At 37.8% G+C, this 19,696-nt stretch overlaps 1 protein-coding gene across 2 annotated transcripts in view; it reads left to right on the top strand.

The window, feature by feature from the left end:
* ITPR3 (inositol 1,4,5-trisphosphate receptor type 3) overlaps positions 1–19,696 on the top strand; it is a 124,542-nt gene that overhangs the window by 44,351 nt on the left and 60,495 nt on the right. For both annotated transcript variants that reach the window (XM_087889568.1, XM_034414644.3), the window contains exons 4-14: positions 4,338–4,424; positions 7,685–7,843; positions 8,322–8,420; positions 8,545–8,628; positions 10,558–10,704; positions 11,781–11,876; positions 13,255–13,299; positions 13,871–14,013; positions 14,854–14,953; positions 15,900–16,060; positions 16,464–16,605. In XM_087889568.1, the coding sequence (XP_087745694.1) occupies positions 4,338–4,424; positions 7,685–7,843; positions 8,322–8,420; positions 8,545–8,628; positions 10,558–10,704; positions 11,781–11,876; positions 13,255–13,299; positions 13,871–14,013; positions 14,854–14,953; positions 15,900–16,060; positions 16,464–16,605 (1,263 nt within the window). The remainder of the gene's footprint in view (positions 1–4,337; positions 4,425–7,684; positions 7,844–8,321; positions 8,421–8,544; positions 8,629–10,557; positions 10,705–11,780; positions 11,877–13,254; positions 13,300–13,870; positions 14,014–14,853; positions 14,954–15,899; positions 16,061–16,463; positions 16,606–19,696) is intronic.

Raw genomic sequence — 19,696 nt, 5'->3', positions numbered from 1 at the left:
TTTGGTGCTATGGATGAAGTTGCTGCCCAGCCATACATTACCAAGTATCACAGGGACGTGTTTGCTAAATTGGCATTGGCATTATCACAAAATAGGTCTCTTGACAGTTATTCTCCCTTGGGCCTTTAGATGCTAAGAAAATGACCCTTTTCCTGAGCTCCTGTTATCAATTGTTCACAGGGTTTTTTTTTCCATTTTTGCATGTGCTCCATGTAATGCCCTAGCTGGCTCTTTTGTGGCCTGCGAAACAAGCAATAAATTACAGTTTAGGAAGGCTTTGAGGATGAGATGAGAAGCAGACTGAGTTTGGTTATATTGAATTCTTGGCTTCACTGCTTTATTGTTCACTAATTGTTCCTATAATTAGTGAAATGTCTACAATAAATACCACTTTACATGCATTTAATGTGCTTTTACTGGTAATGTTGAGTGAAAAGCTGTAAGCCCATCCCTAGGTACTGTACATCTAATTCTTTTAGATTTCTGGTTTCTGAGTTTTCACGAAACATTTTCAGCATTCCCATGAGCTATCCACTTGCAAGCAAAAGAAAAACGAAGTATAAGAATACTGAATTTTAATCCCAGTGTTTATTTTTAATTATATTTATGAACCACAGGAAGTGAAACCCTTAAAAATAAAATTAGACTGAACTATAGAGAAGAGTAAACATTAGGCCACTCCTGAGACATTAGTTGCATTTCTGATCCTTTTCTGTTGCGTACTTAGGTCCGTTTCACTATCTGCTCCTTCCCATACATCCTGTTCTCTCTCCAACCTTCTAGCCTCAAGGTTTATTTGCTTATTTTTCTTACCATTCCTTTTGCCGCCCTTATTTCTCTGAAACCAGCTTCTGCCCCAAGCTGTGCGTGCTCTGCTTTCATCTGCCAGACTGAAAAAATCTAGTCAAATATTAATCCATTGTTTGCCAACATTACTATTTAGTTGCAAAAAAAATAATAAAATAAAATAAAAAAAGCTTGGTAGCCTTTTTTTTTTTATTAAAGAGTTTTGGATTACCTGTGAAGCAACCTTAAAAAAAGTAACTTCTGCCAGGATTTGTGGTTTTGTGGTTTACATGCCAAACTGGAAGATTGTTTTATGCCACTGGTTTTGAAGTGCCTGACTCATGGCTAATGGCGATTTCTTCATGTCTCACAAGATTTCTGTTTCCTCCTGGACTGGCTCAGAAATCCCCCAGCACCAGTTCTGAATTGCTTAATGGGCACTGACTTAAATGTTACTTTTGTTGCACTGGTTTTGCTGCAGTTCACATATATGAGAAATGAGCCTCCTTCATTATACCCTCCATGAAGTATGTGATTGAGATAGACAATTTCTATGCAAATAAGCCATGCATGGTTCTGTCCGAATACCCTTATAATTTTTATGGACTTGGGAAACTTTTAGCTTTTATTTAAAAGAGATGTGAAAAAATATTCACAGCTCTTGAAAGCAGTGGCCTTACGTCCTTCTATATTTGATGGACTTCTGAAACTTTAGCTTTTTTTTTTTTTTTTGAGAAAGAGCTGCTGCTTCTTTACTTCCGCTTTTGCCACGTCAGGTATCGAGGGAAAAAAGAGCTAGATGTGAAAAACATATTCACAGTTTACGAAAGCAAATGGGGTCATTCTCTACTGCTTTTCTTCACTAATAGGTTTCTAAAGAGCTAACATTTCTAGAACCCAATTTAAGCAGCTATTAATAGTAGAGCTAATGCCTAATTTTTTTAAAAAAAATTAATTCAATCAATAATAATGGAGTTTGATGTATGTCTGTGGACCTGTGCTGCTTTTATATGTGCAGATAAAATAAATGGGAACAACCATGTAATCTTTGTCTTTGAATGATGAAGCTATGTAGTACATGAAACTATAAAGTATCCTTTCCTTTCATATGCTGCTTATTTCATAGGCATATATAAGTGTTAAACATAATTCTTTTTTTAAAAAAATGCTTAAGTAATTAGGGCAGATGTGAGCCACCTGCAATCTGTAGCTCAATTGAACCATGTACTCTCCATCTGAAGAAATTTGGTGGAAAAATAATTCATGTCTGTTAATACTATCCTCCTCCTCCACCCAAAAATAAAGATTGAAGTGGACATGTTAACATCTGCAAGGCAAAATGCATCAGCTTCTATCCTATCCTATCCACTCTGTTGCCACATGCAGCAAACGAACAAAGCCTTTCAGCCTTGCCTACTTGCCTACTTAATAGCTCGACCAATATGCCTTCAATGACTTTCAGAGAAGATCTCCATCTGAAAAAGATTCTTTGCTCCTGAATTAGGAGTGCCTTTTCAATTGTAACTCTTGCTGTAACACAGAACCCTCTGATGGTAGAGCCCAGATTTGATTCTAGCCCAGGAATTTCCCAAGTGGACTCTTGTGAAGAATAGAATTTCATTCATTCATTCATTCATTCATTCATTCATTCATTCATTCATTCATTCATTTTATATGACTGCCCATCACACAAAAAATGACTACATAGAATACAGGTAATCCTCGATGTATGAGCCCAATTATGAGACAATTGAGCCTCAAATTTCTGTTGCTAAATGAGACAGGTGTTAAGTGAATTTTGTCCCATTTTATGATTTTTCTCCCACAGTTGTTAAGTGAATCACTGCAGTTGTTATTAGTAACAAGGCTGTTAAGTCAATTTGGCTTCCCTATTGACTTTTCTTGTCAGAAAATTGCAAAAGGGGATCACATGATCGCGGGCCACTGCAACTGTCATAAATATGTCAGTGACCAAGCATCTGAATTTTGATCATGTAATCATGGAGATACTGTAGCAGTTGTAAGTGTGAAAAATGGTCATAAGCCACTTTTTTCAGTGCCGTTGTAACTTTCAACGGTCACTAAATGAACTGTTGTAAATCAAGGAACTACCTGTCAAAACTATAAAACAGTAATATAAAAAACAATTAGCAAATCCAGGGAAAGAGAGTTCAGCAGATATTAATCTCAAGGGAGATACCTTGTTCTGACCTAGGCTTCCCCAGCAGCATGAAGCTGAGTCCTTATCCCAATAAACTCCTTTTATTTAATTTATAGTGAATTCCTCTCCAGCAAAGTCTTTCCTCTCCCACAGTCTTTCAAGATAGTTCACAATTGCTGACCTTTATCAGGCTTGGAGAGTGGCCAGGCTGATATCTTTCAGACACCGCAATATTTGGCAAGAATGCAGTAATGAACTAATTGTCTCCTGCAAACTCCACTCCCCTTTTACTCCTCTTTTATTCCCTCTGGGAGGGACCATTCATCATCTACCTGTGGCCTTACTCCCAAGTCGACCCTTGTTCTTTAGCTGTTCCCTTCATCTGGGAATTCTGTGCATGCGCACACTGGAAACTGGCTCCAGCTGTTTGTCTGCCTCACTGATGTCTGACTCCAAAGGCAGCTGATAACTGGCATATAGCTCTGGCCCCCTCTCTGCCTCCGACTCAGAGCCCTCATCAGAGCCTTCCCCAGACTCCAGGACTGGCCCATGTTCCTCCCTAACCTCCTCACTGTCCAAATCTGCTGCCAGATCTTCTGTTCGCTGGCGGGCCACAACATGCCTCAGGATTGCACTGGTTCCACTGATTCCCCAATGATATAAATGAGTTTTGAGAGATTTCTGGAAAATTAATTGGGATGAAGTCAACCTCATTTCAGGAGCAGATGATATTCCAAAGCTGAAAAGGCTCATTTTCTGGGTCCAGATCTAATTCCTTAGCAGAAGGGACCTGCAACATAACTTTTCTGTCAGCTCTAATGGGGTGAGCAGACGTAATTGTGTCTCACAAATAACCCAGCCCTATGCTATATAGTGCTTTAAAAGTCAAAATCAACACCTTGAATTGGATCTAGCAATCAGTGCAGCTTGCGAGCAGAGGTATAATGTATGCTGTTCAGCTGGGGAGACTCTAAATGCAGCTTCTCTTTTTCTTGCTGCATTCAGTAATTTTTTTAAAAAAAAGAATATCCCATTTCTAATTGTGAACTTTTAACAATTTTTTATTGATATCTTCAAGAAATTGTATGGCAGAATGTGTATAGGTTAAAAAAATTAGAAATGTAGATAGTGATTTACTGGAATTTTATTAGTTTATGTAACCTGTTGAAGTCAAATGACTTTCAGAAAACCATTAACTATAATTTACAAACCATAATTGCTAGGTTTGTATAACCTTCTAAACCAAAATTAAGCAAACTCCACCATGATGTGGCAAAATATATGGACCCCCAGCCCCTATTTGACTCTTGATCCTCTTCTAACAAATATTTTCCATTCTTTAACAGTTTGCAATTGGATTCATTTTGCTGTGTTTTACATTTCTTAACAGCATGCAGCTCAGATGGAACAGAAGCAAAATGAAACCGAGAACAAGAAGGTGCATGGAGATGTGGTGAAATATGGAAGTGTCATACAGGTGCGTAATATTGTTTTTCTCTTGGCTCATTGCCCAGTCACCAATTTAAATCTCCATGTTCTTTTAGATAGCCAAATTTATGTTTACCTAGAACAGTTTTCTCAAACCTGGGAGCCCCTTAGTTACCTGGACTACAACATCCAAATTCTTAACAATATTTAAGCTGGTTGGAGAATTCAGGAAATTGATCTGGACAACATGCAGATCTGGACAACATGCAGATTGGAAAAGGGTGAATGTCTTTGGAATGCCTGTTCATGAAAGTGACTTTTATATTACCTATCATTATCATTTACCTTGCTCACAAAGCATAATATCATTATGAAAAGAAATGGAAGAATGGATATGGATTGTGACTAACGTGCACTAAGTCAGAGAATTTAATTGTCACTATTAAACCGGAATTGACTCAAGACATTTTGGAGTATCAGAAATTAAATTGTTTCTTACCTTATGCATTTCCCAATTTGGAGAAAATTGAAAGAAGAAATAGCTGGCCCTTTATCACTCTCTATAGTGGTGGCCCCAAATTTAGGTGTCCTAATATAATGGCTGCTTGCAGCATTGACAATGATAGCATAAAATTATAGCTGTGTCAAGTGCTGGGGAAAATCAGGAGATTCAGGCAATTCAGATGAATATAAATATTTGTTGGAAGCTTAAGCTCTCTACAAGATTCTGACAAGTCAAGTGAAATGAGCGGGAGATAAGAAAGGCATTCAAACTGGGCTGGACTAAGATCTCTTGCAGGCGTGCAGGGACTCGTGACTTATAATGCATTTGACTCCTCCCTTGGGCTCAGCCTGGTCATCTCCTATAAGGAAGTGTTCTCTCTCTCTCTCTCTCTCTCTCTCTCTCTCTCTCTCCCTCCCTCCCTCCCTCCCTCCCTCCCTCCCTCTCCCTCCCTCCCTCCCTCCCTCCCTCTCTCTGTCTCTCCCCCCTCCCCTCCCCTCCTTTCCCCCCCTCTAAAACAGATCAATCCTTCCAGCACATCAATATGGAATATTATCATAACTGATATTTTGATTTGATTTATATTTATAAATATAAATAAATAAATAAATAAATAAATAAATAGAATAAAGAGAACTCCCTCCCTCCCTCTCATCCACTCTTTACATTTAGCAGCCATACGATTGGATGATATCAGATAATCACATTGATTACTTGATCTCAGGTTTCATATTAAGTGGTGACCAATAAATTTTATAAATAAATAAATAACTGAATAATTAACTAAATAAATAAATGCACAAGCAAAGAAACTTTATCCTATTGTGATATTCTCACTAGAAAAAAATGATCTACTTTGGAACAAACTGGCTGATACAATATATGGCAATGACTTTAGATTAATCATTAGGTATATTACAAAGCATTAACTTGAATGACAATCAAAGGACTTTGTAATGAATATGCCTATTGTCTATTCCCATCAAACAACTTAGTTTGATGTTTCAGAGAGAATTTATATCATGCTTGTGATTTTTACTAAGAGGGATTTGAGATGAAGCTGTAAGGAGCTTCATAGAGCTCCTTCGTAGAGAAGAAGCTGAAGATGTAGATTATTTGCCTACTGAAAACATGTACTGTATTTTTTGCTCCATAAGTCACAATTTTTTGTCTCCCCAAAGTGGAAATGTCTGTGCATCTTATGGAGCGAATATTGCCAAAGCCCCGCCCACCCACCGGTTCCCACCCTTTGGCTGTTTTTGGCCTCCGCACGGCTTGAGTTTCCTCAAAGTTACATTTTATTAAAGATGTCATATTGGCACATCTGGGAAAACCCGAATCTGAAAGCTTCCACATTTTCCCCACCAAAAGAAAAGTTCAAGTCCCTGCCCAACACCCACAAGTCCATCACATGATCCAATCAATTATCGTACCCATTGGAGATGCCTCCCAGTTCCAGTTGTCCAGGTGCAGGGCAAGTTGGCCTTGACTTCATAAGAAAGGAATGTTATTATGAATATATAATACCCATGCTCTATACCATCCCCCCTCCCAGTTTCCCACAGTAGTTTGAAGGCCTAATGCAAAAGATGGCTTCCAGGCCTGACACAAATCTCCCCTCCCCCATCTCTCAAGGTCATCCTCTATACTCTGTAATTGTAGAATGTAGTCTTAATTTTTCTCTCTGGTTGTTTATATGAATATGGGCCATGAATGATTCAAAGTATATAAAAGTTTATTTTTGTTTTTTTATATAATAATTTTTATTAAAGTTTACAAATGCAAAGATAAAAAAACTAATACAAAGTAAGAAGAATATAAAAAATAAAAAGTATAGAGAAAAAAATGATAAAGTAAAATGATATATAAAGAAATGACTCCCTCACTTCAGACAAGTACAAACAACTTCAGTAATTTATATCCTTCTCTTATATTTCAATAAAATTTATCTTATCTCTTATCAGTAGACAAATTATACAATCTTGTCAATCAGTGCTAATCAGCAAAAGTCTATTAAGAACTAACAGTAATAATAACATATATATTTTAACCTTAATCAAATCAATCATTTTTCTTCTTTTCCTTTTAGCACAGCAACACTTTCTCTAAAACTACAACAAGAGAAATTTCTTCCCATATCTCATCTGTTATCTATTAGCAAATGTTCAGTCATAGTTGAGAGAAATCCATTAAGAGTTACAAAAGCACAACATATATATTTAACCTTGATTAAAGTAATCCACAAAATCTTCATTGTAAAATTTTAAACAACCCACAGGAAATACTCTATTAAGTCTGTCTGGCCCCTTAATCCATTTACAACTTTCCAAAATCAACATTTCAGTCATCCTGTTGGTATTTAATCAAAAATATATATTTTTCTTTTTAAAACCCTAAAACTTGCATGAAGCTTATCCTCAAGAATAGAAGGAAACTCATTCAGTATGATGAAACTTGCCCTTCTAAAGGTTCTCAATATTGAAAAATGAATTAACAAGCAATTTCCTAAGATGGTTAAGAGGGGATCTATGCAAATCCAGTGTCCATCTGAAGGCACTGAACCATGGCTTAGGTGAGATGACTCCAAGAGTTCTGAAACCCACTGGAGATTGCTGGCTTATAGCCTCCTTGTGAGGAGTCTCTGTATAGAGCAGTTATGGGTGATCCTGGCCCCTCCTTGCTCTGGAGAGGAATTCTGAGGAGCCAGTTCATTCACCAGTTCCTCTTTCCAACACAGCCATTATGTCCAGTCTACATGGAGCTGTCATTGATCCATTGTTGCTTTTCCACTCTGTTTATTTTTTCAGCTTCTCCACATGAAGAGTAATAAATATCTGACTGTAAACAAGCGCCTCCCTGCTCTACTGGAGAAGAATGCCATGAGGGTAACACTTGATGCCACAGGCAATGAGGGATCCTGGCTGTTTATCCAACCCTTCTGGAAACTGAGAAGCAATGGAGATAATGTGAGTATGATAATGTGATTCCTCCCAATAGATCTCTCTTGGGTTTATAAATAGGGATTATTTTAGGTTTCTCTACTTCTTACTGGACTGGGTTTCACTTTTAGACAAAGAAGCCTAGAAAGGGGTATCAAGTTGGCTTTAATTACTTAGTTTCTCAAGGAATCTGTGATGGGACATCTATGATGGATTTTTATCACAACCCTGATATCATTGAAATCCCCACATTTCTTGTACTTAAATCTATAGGGGAAGGAACCCAATGGGAGATATTATGCCAAGCTGATAGTAAAAGGATGTAGAGTCATGTAAATCCAGAGATTCATTCATTCATTCATTCATTCATTCATTCATTCATTCATTCATTCATTCATTCATTTTCTGTAGCTGCCCACCTCAACTAAGTGATTCTGGGTGGCTTTCAGTTTTAAAATGATAAAACAATGAAAACAACTAAAAATATTATGTGATCCTTTCTCAGGTAGTTGTTGGAGACAAAGTAATTTTGAATCCTGTGAATGCTGGGCAGCCACTACATGCTAGCAACTATGAACTTGCTGATAATCCTGGATGCAAAGAGGTATCAGAAACTGGAAGAAGTGAAATGTTGGTTTGGGGAGAGCGTAGAAAATTATGGTAGAAGTTCAGTCATTATTTGAGATTTATTTTAGGGCATATCATTTTGTAATTCCTTGTTTTCTTAGGTGAATTCTGTCAATTGCAACACCAGCTGGAAAATCAACTTGTTTATGAAATTCCGGGACCATATGGAAGAAGTGCTTAAAGGGGTAATAAGTGTGTGCATATCCATATTTAATTGTTATGCATGTGAATTTTAGTTTGCATGTAAGCCAAACTTCAAGCTTTAGAATGGAATAGAGCTGGAAGGGACCTTGGAGGTCTTCTAGCTCAGCGCCTGCTCAAGGAGGAGAACCTATACCAGTGATGGCGAATCTTTTCGGCACTGAGTGCCCATACCGGAATGCACATGCGCACGCTCACACGAGCACCGGAAACCCAAAGACCAGGTGGCCAGCACGTGCCAGAAGAGCAGCTGGCAATGGCACGCATGCCCACAGAGAGGGCTCTGCGTGCCATCTCTGGCACATGTGCCATAGGATCGCCATCACGGACCTATACTATTTCAGATAAGTGACTGTCTAGGCCCTTCTTAAAATCCTCCAGTGATGGAGCACCCACGATTTCTGAAGGCAAGCTGTTAATTGTCTTCACTGTTAGGAAGTTTCTCCTTAATTCCAGGTTGCTTCTCTCTTTGATTAGTTTCCAACCATTGTTTCTTGTCCAGCCCTCTATTACTTTGTAGAATAATTTGACCCCCTCTTCTTCTCTCAATACTGGAATACTGCTATCACATTGCCCCTAATTCTTCTTTTCCTTAGACTCACTAGCCAAACCCAAATCCACTTTTGATTAAGACAAAAGTGGCAGGGTGAAGACAAACTTTACCAAATATGTTCTATTAATTTAGCCTCAATTTCAGTTTAACTGAATTAATTATTCCTAGTTGTTTTTCTCTTTTATCTCTTTATTAAAATTGACAATTTGGTATCAATTTCTGAAGCAAATCTAGGGGCCATATCTAAGGCTTTTAAGAGCTGCATATTATGTTGGGACTAAGGTTGTGTATCCTTGGTGTTTTCCGTAGGTGTGAAAAATGTCTCTCACTTTCTTCTCAGTAGTTCAAAGTACAGAGCATTGTTTTCCAGTCAAATTATTAATAAAAATTGTATAATGAAACCCTTACTGGTAATTGGACTGCTACAAGCAAATATAGAAATGCAATCAGGTGCAAGAAATCAGGAGCCAGGATAGAGTTCAAAAGCACTACGAGTTTATTTCATGCTACCTATGCACAAGAATCTATAAATGGTCAAGGCAAATTGGCACCAGATAAGAATCAATAGACTTCAAAGGGGGCTGGACTTAGGTCTCTTTTGAAGGCATAGAGATTCCAAACTGATATGTGTTTGACCCTTTCCTCAGGCTCAACTTGATCATCTCCTGCAAATCCATGATTTGTACACTCATGTATTAGGTATATTTTGAGTTGTTCCACATAAATCATTAGAGCTTAGTTAGTTAGTCTAAGTCATTAGTTAGTCATTAGTTAGTCATGCCTAACCTGTCCAATAATTTCATTATTCTGTTTTCCAGTATGCAGAGGTGTATGTCCAATGTGTTCACACTGCTATTGTTATGATTACTAACACTAAATTATTCCTTTATAAAAAATCATGTTATTTGGTTATCTCATGTAAATGCTTGTACAGGTAGTCCTTGACTTATGACCATCATTGAGCCCAAAATTTATGTTGCTAAGTGAGAAATCGGTTAAGTGAGTTTTGCCCCATTTTGCGAGTTTTCTTTCCACATTTGTTAAATGAATCACTGCAGTTGTTAAGTTAGTAACCCGACTGTTAAGTGAATCTGCTTTCCCCATTGACTTTGCTTGTCAAGAAGGTTGCAAAAGAGGACTAAAAGACCCAGGGACACTCCAAGCATCATAAATGTGAGTCAGTTGTCAGCATCCGAATGTAAATCACGTGACCTTGGGGATACTGCAACAATCATAAGTCTGAAAAATAGTCATAGGTCACTTTTTTCAGTGCCATTGTAACTTTGAATGGTCACTAAGTGAACTGTAGTAAGTCGAGGACTATCTGCATATAGTAATTTGTATTTCTTTTTTCAAATAGGGTGATGTTGTTAGATTGTTCCATGCAGAACAGGAGAAATTTCTCACTTGCGATGAATACAAAAGCAAGCTCCATGTTTTCCTTCGAACTACCTTGAGGCAATCGGCAACATCGGCCACAAGTTCCAATGCACTCTGGGAAGTTGAGGTGAGTTTTAGGCTAACCCACAACTCCTTGTTTTATTTATTTATTTATTTATTGGTTCTATTTATATGCCGCCCTTCTCCGGAGACTCAGAGTGGCTTACAATGCATTAAGCAATAGCCTTCATACTTTTGAATATACCTGCTTAGTAGGGCTTTCGGCCCCCCCTAAGCGGTGTTCTTTTTTATACAAAGTCAGCTTATTGCCCCCACAATCCGGGTCCTCATTTTACCTACCTCGAAAGGATGGAAGGCTGAGTCAACCTTGAGCCTGGTGAGATTTGAACTTGCAGTAATTGCAGGCAGCTGGTGCTACTTAACAGCACTTTAGTCTGCTGCGCCACCAAGGCACAGCAGACTTAGCATTCCTTAAGTACTGGTGTAATCTGAGTGCATTTAGACTTAGACTTACGGTATATACCGCTTCGTAGTGCTTTTACAGCCTTCTCTAAGTGGTTTACAGAGTCAGCATATTGCCCCCAACAATCTGGGTCCTCATTTCACCCATCTTGGAAGGATGGAAGGCTGAGTCAACCTTGAGCCTGGTGAGATTTGATCTGCCAAACTTATGGTAGCTGGCAGTCAGTACTGCATTCTAATCACTGTGCCACCACAGCTCTGTTATATTTGTTTGTGTGGTGAAACCAACATATTTATTTGGATATAAATTTCCTGGCCCCAAGTTTAGTTTATGATAAAAAAAGTTGAAATGGAATTTCTGTGGAGAGTGGCATTGCATTCTGGGGCCATTGAGATGATGCTGATAGCAACAACAATAATAGCAGTAACAGTAGTGCAAGCATTAATTCATGCTCTCCTAACCTCAGACTAACTATTTGTGTGTTGGCAACCAACTTTGGTTATGGGTGTCTGCAGGTCAGCAAATTAGGGCAAATGGTGACACTTGCATGGTGTTATTATTGTGTGCTATCTGACATTTATATACAGGCATATAAGGTTTGCATTTACATGTCATTGCATGCATATTTCATTTCTGCTGTCATTGCAGCTTGATGCCGTTACATCATTGGATAAAACTTATAGATACAAGTTAATTTTTTCCTGATTTTTTTCCCCCAGGTAGTCCATCATGATCCTTGTCGAGGTGGAGCTGGACACTGGAATGGTTTATATCGCTTCAAACACCTTGCCACTGGGAATTATTTAGCAGCAGAGGTGAAAAGAACTACATAAATTATAGCAGTTTTAGGTGCATATACACAGTAAGACTGTGGTATCAGTTTCCATGAAACAATGGATATGAATACATTTTCACTGGCTCAAAAATGACAAAAACCAACTTTCCAAAGTTCTCCAGGACACATTCCACATCATAGATAACAACAAGCACCAAACTGGTGGAATGAAATAGCATTTTTGTGGTATTGTCCAGTTGCACTGTTCCACTGTTTTATATTCTGGCTCTCAAAGGGAATTGATCACAACCAGGACAAATTTGCAAAAGGTATCTTGTAAATAACATTGCTTGCATTTGGACTTTACAGATCCTTTAACAAAAGATAATCTATTCACCATCAACCCAATTACTAAATGAGTTACATGGTCCTGGAACTAATTCAATAACCATTAATATGTGTGTCCCTTGCCTGCCTTGGCTTTTGACATTTAACAAGGAAAAGAAAGGCTGATTGAGTCCATCAGTTGATAAATTTCTGCTTGAGAGAAGATGGTATCGGTCTCTGAAAGGCATAATAATCAGACTGGATTCAGAAATGTGAACAGCTGCCTACTTTGATTCTAAAGCAGTGCAACAGACATCCTTAGATAAAGTTGATTTTCTGGCTAAACGTCCATTTAATTTGGGGAGAGAGATTATTTTCCCCCCAAGTCGTTTTATTGAATTATAAAAGATGAATAATGTATTATAGAATACATATAGAGATAAATTACTTTAATCCTCCTTTAAGTATTGTTAAGAGAGAGACAGAAGGAGTTCATATACAGATCTTTCTTAAAGTATGAATGGGTATGTTCCTGTCACACTCTCTATATCTATTGGGAAAGTCCACTGAATAGGACTAAAATCATATTTTGTAACGTGCTACTAAACTATCAACATATGCTATGATACACCCACTCACACAAAGGTTCTTGTTTCATACCCTAGTTTTGTTTTGTTTTTTTCCCATGAATAGCACTGGGGAAGCATTAGTTTTGTGTTCAAGCTCAGGTTTAATGAGAAGCATAAGGTTTACATCAATTTACATTCTTGTGTTGTGAAAACTATAAGCAATCAGATTTGAGGCAGGGAGGTTTAACTGAAGCCGTTTTAATTTTCAGCATAGTAGAATTTCTCCAGCGACCATTTGTACTAGTTGCCAAATGTTCTCAGCATATTACATAGGTACTAAATGGAAGTTAGAAAGGAAAGAGGAGATTTTCCCTATCACCTAAATCATCTGTTTATTCTGATCTTTAGTTCCAGTTTCAGAGAAAAAATTAAGTTAGGTAGGCTGCTTTTTAGAATTTCAAATGATCAAGATCAATTGATTTTAGTTCTTTTTTTTTTTATCCTGATATTCTTTCTTCTCAGGAAAACCCTGGCTACAAGGGAGAGGCAGGAGAGTCAAAGCCATCGGTAAGCTCTCTTGAGTTATTCATACTTGTGAATTACGAATCAAGTTATTATAGGAGGATTGAACAGGCAATATTTAAAATTAAAACATCATTTGATGTCACAATTTGGTCTGAATGCGTTAGCAGGAAAAATCCTTCACATTGTGGAAATGTGTTTTGGACAATGCCAAATCAGCATTTTTGTAAACACTTGAAGACTATTGTTAAGGTGATATTACTTATTTCTAACACCTTGGAATATAGTGTTGGAATACCCCGTGTTAACAATTCCTTCATTAAGAATATTAAACGTTTTTATGCTCGTAAAATGAATTGATTTAATTATCTTAATGCATGTTTTCTATGTTGATTGGAGTTCCAGTTCATCTACTATATACTAGATTAGTGTCTGTTAAAAAAAGAAACTAGAAGTTGTAATTATTTAAGCAATAGAGAAAATTAGTGTTTCTGAACAAGGCTGGAGAATTTGGAAGCTCCCCTCAAAGGTTTCATGAAGCAGTGTTGGTCATTGTGGTGGGCATGGACTTTTGTGGTCCTGCTAACAGAACTAAAATCTTCTTATCTTGTCACAGGCAGGAACTAATCGTGTTAGTCGGAGATTCACAGGTGAAAAGATCAAGTACCGGCTTGTAGCTGTGCCTCATGGTAATGATATAGCATCCCTTTTTGAACTGGATCCCACTACGCTGCAAAAGACTGATTCCTTTGTCCCCCGGTATGTGGCTTCATCCAGAATAGTGTATTTTTATGAATGGGAAAAGAGACAATAAACACAATCTAGAGAAAGATGCTTTTTGGGGGGCATGTGGCGTGGAGAGCTGGCAATTCAATAGTGTAGAGCAGTAAGAGATATATTTATTTAAATGAATGCTTACAATATCTTGAATAAGGGTCTCCTTCCCTTTTAATGTTCTATAGTAGTCTTGAAAAAATACTCTGAAGAGGAACAATGGGAAGTTTGGTGGATCATTTCAATTTCTTTTGGGCCTAATATTGTCTTGTTAGACTACTTTCTATGAATGGATTCAGGGTAGATTCAGTTTTAGTTTTTCTAAACATTTATCTATCTTTTTACGCCATCTCCTTATCTTCCGTGCATGTATAAACTTATCAGCCTCCGTGTTCTGATACATTAGGCAGAAGCGAATCAGGAAAATAGGACAAGAAGCACTTTGGGATATTGCAAGTAGTAAATAATATATGCATTTCAAATATCACAGCTCCCCTTTTTACATCTTTATGGAATTAGACATGAGTGCACTAAAGGTTATTCTTGACATCCAGTAAGTTATGAAATGGATATAATTCAGAGTTTGCAAATGTAAAGTTGTGTTAAAAGTATTGAAATTTAAGATTTTATTTGCTTCAAGTCTTGGAGTTGAACTCTAAGTGATTACTATATTCTTCCTTCCTATTCCTAAAACCAAAGTACATAAACTTGGTAATAAGTCCTGAAACAGAAGGTCAAGATTATATGCTTACCATTTATAAAGTGGCCATGAGCTCTTATGGAAAGTCTGTTGAGGAATCATATGAATTCTCTATTCATTTTTAGAAATTCCTATGTTCGATTACGTCACCTCTGCACCAATACTTGGATCCAGAGTACCAATGTACCCATTGACATTGATGAGGAGCGGCCCATCCGTCTTATGGTATCTTTCTTCCTTGATCAGAAGCTAATACTACTAATGTGGGAAGCTGTTTGCTTATGGAACTAATGCCGATTGGAGGTTTCTGCCCTTTTTGATCTAGTCAGAATTTTAGAGCTAGAATTTTAAGCAACTTTCAGAGGTACCTTTAGAAGAGGTTATATATTCAGAAATGGCTAACTTTGTGATGGTGTTGCTTTCTTTAATTTCTAAGAAGTTGGAATGCTCAGTTGAACTGGGATATGAGACCCCAAACATAAACCAAGTTATTCAACCCCACAATTCACATCCCTTTTTTTCAGGCTCATTCCTAAACATTTTCATTTATTTTTTTTAAATTTGATTTATATGCCGCCCTTCTCCGGAGACTCAGGGCGGCTTACAATGCGCTAAGCAATAGCCTTCATTCTTTTGTATATTTGTATATTTATACAAAGTCAGCCTATTGCCCCCACAACTGGGTCCTCAATTTACCTACCTTAGAAAGGATAGAAGGCTGAGTCAACCTTGAGCCTTGGCGAGATTCGAACCTTGAGAGCTACAGGAGAATTTTCTTTTCCTGTAGCTCTCAAATACACACCATCTGAAATTCATGCATATTCATTGTCCTCTTGCTGCTTCTTTCTTGCCTTGCAGACTGCCTAAAACTTCCCATTGCTCTCTGCCACCCTCATCAGGACAGCTTGTTCTTTGGAATGGGTCAACTCTAATACTCTCTTCATTGGCCATTTTCTCATTAGAACCACAGTTGTCTCTTGGATCGATTTTATATTTGTCTGTCCTCATTCTTTTCTGTCTAAAGAAAATGGTATTAAAAGTGGCTCATGTTAAGCATTTAATATTAATTTTTAGTATTTAGTATTATCTGGCTATGATGTAGAGAATATAGTTTGCAAATATAGACATTTGAGCAATGCATGGAACTAGATTATATGATTCTGCTTTTCAGCTTGGTACCTGCCCAACCAAAGAAGATAAAGAGGCTTTTGCCATTGTTTCTGTTCCAGTATCAGAAATCCGAGACCTGGATTTTGCTAATGATGCCAGTTACATGCTAGCTAATGTGGTAGAGAAGATGAATGAAGGATTCCTTAGTCAGAATGACCGGAGGTAAAAAGAGCAAGTATTTTGTAACTCTGGACATATAAGAGACAGATATAATCAATTTGTGTGGGATTATGTCAATTAGCCTGAAGGACTAATACATGGCTACCTTTTGCAAGAATCCAATTTTTGTTCTGAAAGAAGATATTGTTCACATTTATGACGTAGTCTAAATATTGTTTTGACTTGTAGAATGAAATTTTATGCTGTAGATCCTGAAAAGTTAAGTTCAAATTGTAAATAACTTTGAATTTTAAAGACTTAGGCAAAACATTTAAAAAGCATGACTAATATTTATGTTGTTTTTGTTTCCTATGAAATAACTATTTGTTGTCCAAATAACTGTTGCATGATCCTTGATTTATGCAATGTGTTTCACTGATGAAATTAATTATGATTTCTCTGGCAGGTTTGTCATCCAACTGTTGGAGGACTTGGTTTTTTTTGTCAGTGATGTACCCAACAACGGTCAAAATGTTTTGGATATTGTTATTACTAAGGCCAACCGGGAAAGGCAGAAACTTATGAGGGAACAGAACATACTGAAGCAGGTGATTTATTCTCCAGAAAAAAGTAAACATGCTCTTTGCATTATTAAGTGAAGAGTTTTCAGTATATTCAGAATATTTCTTCAATTCTGCAATGAAATGTTTCTTTCTAAGACTGCAGACAATTTCCATGGTTTACTCCGGTAGCAAGATATATGCATATTGTTTTAAAATAGGTATCAGTTGGAGAAATAGCAATGTTCCACCTTTTGACCTTCTTGTTCTAAAATGACAGTATTTATGAAGCTCTGCCTTTTCAAATTTGTTCAACTTTTAAAAATCAATATAATGAAGACTTTTTCTCTTAGCTGAACTCAGTTTGAGTAGACATAGTGTGCGCCATGTCTATTCTTCAAAATGAGATAGTCATTTGAAACCATAATCTCTTGCCATTGGCCATGGTGGCTGAGATTGTTGAAACTTGAAGTCCAACACACCTGCAAGGCACCAGGTTATTCATCCTTACTGTATTATAGGAGGAGGGGTAATTTTCAAAAGTAAAATTAAAAAGGGACAACTTGGATAATGGAGAAGCATTCCTTTGAAGGGGAAGTCTTCAAGTCCCCAGAGAACATAATAAAAGCCATCCTGAGCAGGTTTCTGCTAGTCCTACAAAAGAACCAGATTTATTTATTTAGCATATGGTTGGTCACACACAGTATTAAAACACTTCATTTTTACAGGTTAAAAACAATTAAAACAATAAAAAAACAGTAAGAAAACCTAAAAGGAAAACAGAAATAACATTTCAAAGTTTAATGTCGAGTTTGGAGATCCAGTCAGTAGCTGCCGTTGTTATGCAGAGGAAGTCCCTAGAATCTCCTGGATACCTTCTGTTAGGGCATTCCCTCACTATATGCTGGATAGTCTGTCGAGGGGCCCCGCAATCACATTGTGCTGAAGGTGTCTTTCCCCATTTATACAGGGAGTCAGCACACATCCCATGAGTTGTTCTAATTCTATTATATGTCACCCATATGTGTCGGGGTAGGCTAAATCCTGGAGGTATACTACTAGGACTGATATGCTCGGAGACATCTTGGGGGGAAACAGCTATTCCACGCTTCCATCCACTTTTGTGTGGTGTTCTGATGATCGGCCATCAACTTACGCGCTGTCAAGATTGGTGGATTTCTTGACTTTAATCAGCATCTTAAGAGATCAGGAATGTATCCATGTATGGGTAGAGAGGAATTTAATAGGATCTTACTACACTCCCGAATGAGAGCTTCTTGTCGTCGTAAGGGCGGGGAGAGTATGTGACTAAGAACTGGTAACCAGTAACTAGGTGTAAGTTTTATGCACCCAGTAATTAGCCTCATCGTATGGTTAAGTTGAACATCAATAAGTCCTGTATGTGAGCTGTTTATCCATACAGGTGCACAGTATTCCGCTGCAGAGTAGCAAAGCCCGAGGTCTGCACATCAGAGAGTTGGGGCTGAAGCTTCCCAAGTTGTTCCGCATAGTTTTTGTAGGATGTTATTTCTGCTGTTAACCTTGGCAGCCATATTCTGGATATGTTTCTTAAAGGACAGGGTCCTGTCTAAGGTGACCCTCAGGTATTTTAGTGTTGCCTCGTATGGGAGCAGTTTGTTATTTACGTATACATTGAGTTCTCTTTTTGCCAATTTGTTGTTGAGGTGAAAACTTGATGTAACTGTTTTACTTACACTTGGGATTAACCTCCATTGGTGGAAGTATGTGCTCAAAGTTGTAAGGTCGGCTGTAAGTATGCCTTCTGTAGCTTTGATGTCCTTGTGGCTATATGCTAATGCCAGGTCATCAGCATAAGAGAACTTTTTTGATATTGTGGGTGGTATATCAGAAATGTATAGATTAAATAGAGATGGAGCCAGCACGGAGTCCGTTATTCAGGTGTCTTTGCTTACTGATTTTGTCACCCATGATGACTTGAAAGGTCCTTGCTGAAAGCATGTTATTTATTAGGTGGCCCATAGGGGACAGCGTGGAGGAATTTCTTTAATAGGCCCTCCCTCCATACTGTGTCGTATGCTGCTGTGAGATCCACAAATACAACAGATGTTTTCAATTTATTCTGATAGCTGCTTTCAATATGGCTTGTAAGACTAAGTACCTGATCAACACAGCTCCGATAAGATCTAAACCCAGCCTGTTCAATCGGTATTTGTTCGTTAATTTTCTGTCCGATTCTGTTAAGTATCAATCTTTCAAGTAGTTTATAACAGACACTTAACAGAGCAATGGGGCGATAGTTTTCTGGCTTATTGCTTTCTTTTCCGAGTTTTAATATGCCGATTACCTTGGTTCTTTTAAATTCTGAAGGGAGCCTACTGGAAGTTAGGATATCTGTATAGAATTTTGCCAGGCATTCTCTTGTGCGAGGTCCAGAATGGATGATAAATTCTGGCATTACTCCATCAAAACCAGGAGATTTTCCAGCTTTGACATTCTTCAGGGCAGTGTCTATTTCAGCTGCTTGGAAGGGTCGAGCGTATTCTTGGTAAGGCAATCCCAGAGTTTTTAGATGCTTTAGTTCTCTTTTCACTAGTTTAGTATGTTTCTTATCATGGGGTACTCTAGTTGAGTTGACAATGCGAGTTGCTACTTGATCTGGAGTAACCTCTTGTTGTTTACGTTGAGCTGATTGGTCTCCTCCCAGTTTTCTCAGTAAGCTCCATGCCTTCCTGCTTGAGTGTTTAAAATCTAATCCAGACGTAGTGTGCTCCCATTTTTGCCTGCGTGCCAGGTCAAGATTATGAAGAAGTTCATCAGCTATCTCAGCATCATCATCCTCTAAAAGTTTTTGGTACAGGTTTTTGCAAGTTTCATTCCATCCTGGGATATATTCGTTGCGGAAGCCACGTGGAATGTATTTTTTAGCCGATGACATAATTGCTCCAACAAAGTGATAGTAGCTGTTACTAATTGCTGGAATACAACCTATTGTGTTCTCAAGATCCATCATGTACTTTTCCCAGTTAGCCTTCTTCAACTTCCACCTTGGTCGAGGTATAGATCTAATAATAGGTATCTTTATTCCTGTTTTAATGATGACAGGTCTATGTTGACTATGGGGGAATATTGTTAGCACTTGTCGGGAGGCAGGAATAGG

The sequence above is a fragment of the Pantherophis guttatus genome, chromosome 3 (assembly GCF_059756535.1).
Source record: "Pantherophis guttatus breed Tessera chromosome 3, ASM5975653v1, whole genome shotgun sequence".
Classification (NCBI taxonomy): Eukaryota; Metazoa; Chordata; class Lepidosauria; order Squamata; family Colubridae; genus Pantherophis; species Pantherophis guttatus.
This window is presented reverse-complemented; position numbering and strand designations above follow the sequence as displayed.